Genomic DNA, 8691 nt, shown 5'->3' on the forward strand with positions numbered 1-8691 from the left:
GGGTCCAAGGTAGAGTATAGAATTTAGTAACTGTTAACTCGCGATTATCGATTATCGGCAGGGGTGGATTAACCAAATGGAGATCAAGGAGTGGCCCTGCCATTGAATTGCCAAGAAGAATCTCCTCTTATTAGGTAGTATAATCCCCAGAGGAACACGTGTTCCAGGAGTAATTATAGCAGAATTGTTAATGGGTATGTAGGCTAAAAAACAAAGGATAACATTTGAAATGTAAATAAAGAAAGTATCTAATAAAAAAATAAAGGACAACACTTAATTGTTGGCTTACAGTTACAGAGGCCTTAAATACACAGTGGGCTAACAAGTTGTGACTTCAAAAATGAAATATTAAAATAAAGATGAAAGTGTATGTTTTAATGCATATATGAATATAAAAAAATAAAAAAAAAGAAGGCACCCCGTGAAGCTGACCAAAATGAGTGGACCCTGGAAAAGACTGACAATCCTCTTTAAGTTTCGTTTGTGTCGTAGGCTACACAAGGGCAAGTAACCCCCACGCCCCCAAAAGATTGACTTGGCAGGTGTTGTCCCAAGCAGGAGAAGTTGCTTGGAGTCTCACTAAAGATGCCACCCCCACCACCTGGTGGCCTGCGCTAACCCCAGATGCCTGTGCCCTGGCAGCGGGGCTAGACTCATGGGATATCCCCGACACTGACCCAGAAACTTCTAAGCAGACTAAGCCTCCCAATTCAGATTATTCTGCCTGCAATGACCGGATTTCCTACGGAAAGATTGGATGCTGTTTCACAAAAGCTAGAGATGACATGGCGAACAGTGAGTTTTATGTGTGTCCCAGGGATGGGAGAGAAAGGAACGCAATGAAAACATGCGGAGGGTCAGATCATTTCTTTTGCAGAGAATGGGGGTGTGAGACCACAGGGCAGGCATATGGGAATCCCTCCTCCACCTGGGACCTCATCACAGTCCGCAGGAATTGGACTGGTGACCCATGGAACAAGTGTTCTAACAGTGGCCACTGCCAGCCCCTTCGCATAGAATTCACACAGAAGGGAAAACAGTTTGGAGGCTGGGATAAAGGCAGGATGTGGGGACTAAGGTACTATGTGTCCGGGACGAACCCAGGATTCACTTTCCAAATTAGACTCAAAGTTGAGACTCTGCTGGAGCAGCCCATTGGTCCCAATAAGGTGCTATCTGACCAGGGCTCACTCACACCTCCTTGGCTGCCCCCTCCCACAGTGGCACCATCCCTGGGTCCTGGTACCACCCCCAATACTGACACTGCTCCAACCACTCTCTCAAAACCTCAGACTGAGCCTGCCCCGAGGATCGGGGACCAGCTCTTCAATTTGATCTTGTGGGCGTACCGGGCCCTCAATAACACCAGGCCAAATGACACAAATTCTTGTTCGCTCTGCTTGTCAGCAGGGCCACTTATTATGAGGGAATTGGCACCAGCCTGAGTTTTAACGATACTACTAGTCACTCTAATTGTGACTGGGGGGGCACAGGCAGACTGACCCTGACAGAAGTGACTGGGCAGGGTACCTGTGTAGGGACAGTGCCCCCGAAATACGAGCACCTCTGTAATCAGACCATTCTAGTTCACACCTCCACTAATTTCTACTTGGCCCTTAACGGGGGATGGTGGGCCTGCAGCATGGGGCTTACCCCGTGCACAGCTACTGGCATTTTCAATGATTCTGGTGATTAGCTACTGGCATTTTCAATGATTCTGGTGATTTTCGTGTATTAGTTCAGCTATTGCCCAGAATTTACTACCATGAGCCTGAGGGACTAGAAGACCATTTCAATAATCAGGTGACTAGGTACAGGCGAGAACCTGTTACTCTCACTCTAGCCGCGCTTCTGGGGGCAGGAGTGGCAGCGGGAATCGGCACTGGTACTGCTGCCATGATCACACGAGACCAACATCTCGCTGCATTACGTGAGGCATTCCCGAGACTTGAGCGGGGGTTCCTGAAAGAGGGTTCTACACCTACACCCAAGATGAGTTTAGTAGTAGAAACTCAGAAGTTGTCTGACAAGTTTAGCATGGCCTTGGTAGGGGTGGAATGACATGGTTGCTGGCTGTGGAACAGGGCCAACAAGGCATAGGCATCCAAAAGTGTCCATGGCTGTAGTGGTCATAAGGCTTCTTTGTATAATAATGTACACATTTTCACATTCATCCTTTAAGGTATCTCCTCCTGTTAACATTAATGACTCTGAGATAATCAGAGGCAGCCCGAGGCAAAAGTGTGACTAATGTCTCAGCAAAGGGATAGACTGCTAGAACCTTCAGGACAGCCCTTAAGGTTGTGGAAAAGAACTCTAAAAACATGAGTTCACAAATATATAATTTCTCAACTATGTAAAATGTAAGGGTGCAATATGAATTATATTGGGGGCTTCACAAATCTAAAGGAACAAAAGCAGCTGTGTTGTGAGACAGTTTATCAGAAAGATATAAGGAAGAATATGATGAGATTTAGGGAGTGGTGAAAGCAGGAGATCCCACCCAGCTAAGACTGTTTATGCTTACAAAGGCAGGCAGATTCCTGAGTTTAGGATTGGCCTGGAACATAGCAATTTTAGGTCTAGGTGTGGTACAAACAGTAATTTCATGGTGGGATCCCACCTAACTAGTCTATTGTGCTTATAAGAGGTGGGCAGATCTCAGAATTCTTTTGCAATGTTAAAAAATAAGTATGTGTGCTTGGTGTCTCCTAAGAATCAAAGGGCTGGGGTCATGAGATGCTGACTCATAGGACAATCAAAAGGGGACCTGGAGTAAATGACTGGATTGGTATGTAAAATAAAAGACTGGGCTTGTGATCTGCAAGAGATGAGCTATCCAGAGAATGTTTTAAAATAGCAAGAAAGAACTGATTGGAGAACAATCTTGAGCAGAAAATAGCAAGAGAAAGCTATCGAGAGAGAGAGAGAGAGAGAGAGAGAGAGAGAGAGAGAGAGAGAGAGAGAGAGAGAGAGAGANGTAGAGACTCGTAAGAGTAGCTATCGAGAGAGAGAGAGAGAGAGAGAGAGAGAGAGAGAGAGAGAGAGAGAGAGAGAGAGAGAGAGCGAGCTGTCTGGAGATCTCCAGAGACAGCAGAACACAAATCACAGATGGAAGCAGTCTCAAGCAGAACATGAAAGACCCACAACGTGAGGACTCTCCTGTGTTCTGACTCAGGAGAGGCGACACCCCAAATCACTCACAAGAAACGGTCCTGATGCAAACAAGAGGACTTTTAATCCAGGCGCTCTCTGGGACCCACAGTCGTACACCACACAGGGTTAGAGGACCGTGGGTCCTGACTAGCTGGTGGAGGGGGTATTTAAAGGAAGAAACCACAACTCAAGGGGGTGGGGAGGGCATTGTTGGTAAATACCAAAAATACCAGTTAAAAGCAAAGGGAAACAGACAAGGAACACAGGCAGAGAAACAGCAGGCTTCCATACTACATTCTGTTACCCTACAAGCTCAAGTGAACAGTCAGTTTTGTTGCTTTTAGAAAAATCAGTTACCAAGTGTCTGTTATAAAATGAGAATTATCTCTTTCATTTTTATCTTATTCTTTAGGGTCTGGCATTCTCAGTGTGAATCAATGTTACTGAACTTGAACTGAATTGATAATTTTTGATGCCTAAAATTCAAATGTCTCAAGGTCCCCTGAAAATATTTTTGTCTTAGTTAGAGTTACTATTACTATTAAAACACCATGGCCAATAGCAAGATGGGAGGAAAGGGGTTATTTCCCTTACACTTACACATCACTACTCACCAGCTTAAGAAGTCAGGACAGGAACTTGCTTGAGCAGGGCAGGAATGTGGAGGCAGGAGCTTACTCAGCCTGCTTTCTTACAGAACCCAGCACTATCAGGCAGAGAATGGCAACACCCACAGGAGGGTTCCCTGGGGTACCACTAAGCACCTCCTCTCCCACTGAGGCCCAGTCAGGCAGTCTGGGTAGGGGAAGGGGATCCAATGCAAGGCAAAAGAGTCAGAGACAGCCTGTGCTCCACTGTACAGAGAGCCAAGCATGTGAAGGCCAAGCTACACATCTGCTACAAAGTGGGCGGGCGGGGTGGGGGCAGTGCCTAGGTCCAGCTCTTGCATGCTCTGTGGTTGATGGTTCAATCTCTGTAAGCCCCCATGGGCCCAGGCTAGTTGTCTCTGTAGGCATCTTCTTAATCTACGTCCCCTTCTCTCAGATGACATCAGCTTGTATCAAGTTGAAATAAAACTATCCAGCAGAGTTTTCAAGAGGGTGGAGACATTTTCTAAAATTCAGCATCTGTCTCTTGACGTGAGAAAGTACTCACATGTCGGACACTGTTACCTGAAACAGCAATGACCAGGCCTTGCTCTGCTTTCCCTTTTCCAGGCCTTGTGCTCTCTGACAAGGGAATTTAGAGGAGATACAGTGTAGTGCAGAGGGTGGGAGGAGTTTATAACAAGGGAGAGTGGAACATCATGAAGGACCAGAGTGGCCAGAGGAACCACTGTAGGCTGACTTTGTATGAACCCCCAAGCTTTCCTGAGCGAGCTTCCTGGAGCAAGCTTCCCGGAGCGAGCTTTCCAGCTCACGTGACTGGAAGGCTCACGTGACTGGAAGGCTCACGTGGACTGACTCGGTGGTACGGTACAATGACAAATGAAACATCTCTCCACTAATCTCAAACTACATTGCTCCTCCCAGGGCAGAGACGACTCAGAGCTCTCTATATAACATTTATTTAAAAACCTACACACACATATACATCTATATTCTTGGATGCATTTTTATGTTAACATTTACCAACCTAATATTGATCACCTACATCATACTTTCTATTTTGTTTTTTATAGATTTATAGATTTTATTAACTTTTTGGTTAGCATAAAAATAATACAAAATGGTATATTATTACATGTTATTATATGTTTTGTTCTCATTTATTCCTCTCAACACACACATTTTTCTTATTAAAATACTTTTATTTTTTTTAATATTTATTCATTTTAGGGTTCTGGCCTCTGCTAGTACTGCATGCACATGATATTGATATATATCATTCATACACACACACACATATGTATATAAATATATATATTCAAAATATTCATACACATAAAATAATAAAAAATTGAGGAATTTTCATTAGCAGCATGCTAGTATGCTTTTTCTGTTTTGGTTTGGTTTGGTTTTTGGTTTTTCAAGACAGGGTTTCTCTGTGCAACCCTGGCTGTCCTGGAACTCACTCTGTAGACCAGGCTGGCCTCGAATTCAGAAATCTACCTGCCTCTGCCTCCCAAGTGCTAGGATTAAAGGTATGTGCCACCACTGCCCGTCTACCAGTATGCTTTTATTTTTTAAATGACTGTTTTTTATTTTGCATATGAGTGTTTTGCCTGAATGCATGCCTGTGTGTCATGTGTGCAGTGCCTATGAAGTATCATTCATATATATATATATATATATATATATATATATATGAATGATACATATATATATATATATGAATGATACTAGGTAGGTGATAGATGATATATATGTGACATTTATATGTGTCATATATTTAAAATACTCAATACTTTTTTGCTGTTTCGCTGTAAAGTCCAAAAGGCCTATTTATTCTTTTTATTCTTGACCATCCCTTCACTGTTTTGTTATTGTTTTTCTTATGTTCTAAAGTATAACAGCAAATGGTGAATAAATAGTTTGAATATTAGTTAATATTTCTATTTATGTTGATGAGTAACTTATGTCCAGCAGAAGTTCTAATTATGATAAACAAATGAATCAGATGTGCTTACATATGGATATTACAGAAAAGAACCATTTTGTTGCGATCACCAACCACTGAAGTCACCAGAAATCATAGCTGGGGTAGTGTTAAGGAGCTTATGACTTCGGTGTAGTTGGGATGAAGTAAAGCAGGGTAAGTTTAAACTCATAAGATGCTTTTGGACTACATAGAGACAACTCCTTTGTCCATTTTATGGTTATTAAAGTTATCGATGAGGAGCAGCAGCTTAATGAGGAAAAAGAGTTGCAAAAAGCAGACATTGTGTGAGCTCAGAAAGTAAAGGACAGCGGACCCAAGGTGTCATTCAACGCTGAAGAGCAAATGGTCTCCAGTAAAACGATGACGATTGGAGGTTTAAGTGAACAGAACACACAATTTTCCCGCCAGGCATGCTACCTAAACTAGAAACAGAAATTAGAGTCACTCATTGAACTGCTCACATTTAACTTGGTAGATAAAACACAATGAAGAAGTAGTATATATCTATAATGAGATATACACAGTTCCTGTTTCACAGAGTGGCTATCTTCAGAGTTTAAAGAATTAAAGAGGCACCAATAACTACCAGAGTTAGACGGAGATGATTGAAAAGTGCCTTAATATTAAAAATCAAACCGCCAAGCGAGACAATCCATAAGACCACAAGATTAAAAGCAAGGTAAGAGAGGATACTGCAGAGGAAAAAGGTGAAAATAACTCAGCCACTATAACTCTTAAGAAATGCTATGGTTTTGGATGCCTAAAATGTACCTGTACATTTTTACTGAGCTCAGAATTGGGAGTTGGAGGCTAACTTCTTCAACTAGTCAACAGTACTTGTTTGTCATAAAGAATCCGTTCTCACAAATGAAAATATCCCATTGCTATGCGAAGGGCAGCAATCGAGACTATTCCAGAGGATTCGAGTTCTTCACCTACAGAATGAGAAGGGGCTCGCATGAAAATCCCATAAGGCAGCTTCAACCAGAGTTTAAGATGTGGGTGTGGTAACAGAGGGAAAGGCTGCCTCCAGGTTTTCAAACGCTAAATACATGCAAAAAATACTCATGTGGACTAAGTGTGGGCTTCCGGGCACCCGTAGTCCAGTGTCAGTGGCCCGAGCGCCGGAAGTGACATGCGGGCAGCGTCTCTTCCGGGTAGAAAATAGCTGAACCTTCACCAGTGTGCTGTCCGCCGCCAGCCCCCGGGGGACCATGGAGGCCGCGCGACCCGCTGGGACATTCGTGGTGGTAGGAGGCGGCATCGCTGGCGTCACGTGTGCCGAGCAGGTTCGTGGGCGCGTGCTCCGCCCCTTCTGGACCCTGTTGTCCTGGTTACGGGAGCTTGCGCTTCGCGGGTCGCTTTTCCTTCCGGCCCCTCGCCACGCCCACTCGGCGGCGCCGCTGGTCGGGATGCTGCGCGGCCCTGCTGGAGCATTTCGGGCCGGGAGGAATGGAAAGTGCCCGGTTAGCTAGGAAGCCAAAGGCGAACCAGACTCCGGGCGGAATGGTGTGCCAGTGGGCAGGAGGCCTTGGCATTTGGACAGAAAATTCTACCACTTTTCAGATTTCCTTCACACATGAAATTTAGTTTCTTGATAGGTGCCACATCGTTAATAAATAATTCCAATGTTACCTTGAACTCCAAAGATAAAATTTCATGTCTAGCAGAAGTTTGGGGCAAAGGACTACAGATGAGGGAATTCTAATCATGATAAACAAAATGAATCAGATGTGTTTACATGTACATATTACAGAAAACTATTTTGTTGCGATCTCCAACCACTGAAGTCACCAGAAATAGTAGCAGGAAGCGTTTTTTGAGTTTTAAACTTGGGTGGTGCATCTCTTGTTTATCCATCAAAGAGTTCACATTCCAAGTCACATTATCACTGTTATCTCTCTCTCTCTCTCTCTCTCTCTCTCTCTCTCTCTCTCTTGTTCTTGTTGTTTGTTTTGGTTTGGTTTTTTGTTGTTGTTTTTTCGAGACTGGGTTTCTCTGTGTAGCCCTGGTTGTCCTGGAACTCACTCTGTAGACCAGGCTGGCCTCGAACTCAGAAATCTGCCTGCCTCTGTCTCCCAAGTGCTGGGATTAAAGGCGTGCAGCACCACCGCCCAGCCATCTTAATCTTAGGTGTTAGTGGTAGGAGTGATTTAAGGTGAGGGGTAAATTAACTTCTCTCCAAGAATGTGTAAAGATTACCAGATAGAGAAGAAAAGCATACTCCACAGTGTAGCCTGCATGGAAAAAAAGCATAACTTGAATTGCAAGCAGAGAAGCTGAAAAGAGACAGAAGCAAGGAAGACTGACAGAGATCAGACCACATAGGCTGATATGACACGCTGTGTTTAATGAAAGTCTGCAAATAGATGGTTTTGAGTTGGGAGTGAAAACTTTATACATTTGATTAGCTACAGTGTAAGGACAAATGGTCGACAGCTGTGTGAAGCAGTAAGCTAGATAGTCTTCAGGAGTATAAAGTTTTGAGAACTTGATTCAACAAGAAATATACAAGATAGATTACAGAATATGGAAAGGAAACAAAGGCAGAGAGTGGTCAAATATAGGACATTCAAATTGGTTTAGTCACAGGACTGTTATATGTCTTAAGGGCGTTGGGTTGAGGATGCTGAGCTTCATGGGACATGAGGAATAACAAACAGTGGCATGGAACCCAAGATGAGCAAGCGATTCCACTCCAGAGTGTAGGGAAAAGGTAGAAATCATGAAACTGCTGTATGTTAAGTCTGCATTTTGTTCAGCTAAGGTTCAAATGGCTCTGTCTTCCCTGAGTATGTACTAGTCAGAGAGGGAGTGAGGGCTGTGGGAAAGAGTCAGAGAGAGTGTGAGGGCTGTGGAAAAAGTCACAGAGAAAGCAAGGGCTGTGGAGAGAGTCAGAGAGGGAGTGAGGGCTGTGGGGAGAGTCAGAGAGGG

The 8691-nt window shown here is 43.9% G+C and overlaps 1 protein-coding gene across 1 annotated transcript in view; it reads left to right on the forward strand.

Moving 5' to 3' along the window:
- Positions 1–6897: 6897 nt before the first annotated feature.
- Positions 6898–8691, forward strand: part of Pyroxd1 (pyridine nucleotide-disulphide oxidoreductase domain 1) — an 18018-nt gene continuing 16224 nt past the window's right edge. Inside the window, exon 1 of the mRNA XM_021189556.1 lies at positions 6898–7046. Coding sequence (XP_021045215.1) covers positions 6972–7046 — 75 coding nt within the window. The 5' untranslated portion in view covers positions 6898–6971. The remainder of the gene's footprint in view (positions 7047–8691) is intronic.

This window comes from Mus pahari, chromosome 2, assembly GCF_900095145.1.
Source record: "Mus pahari chromosome 2, PAHARI_EIJ_v1.1, whole genome shotgun sequence".
Taxonomy (NCBI): Eukaryota; Metazoa; Chordata; class Mammalia; order Rodentia; family Muridae; genus Mus; species Mus pahari.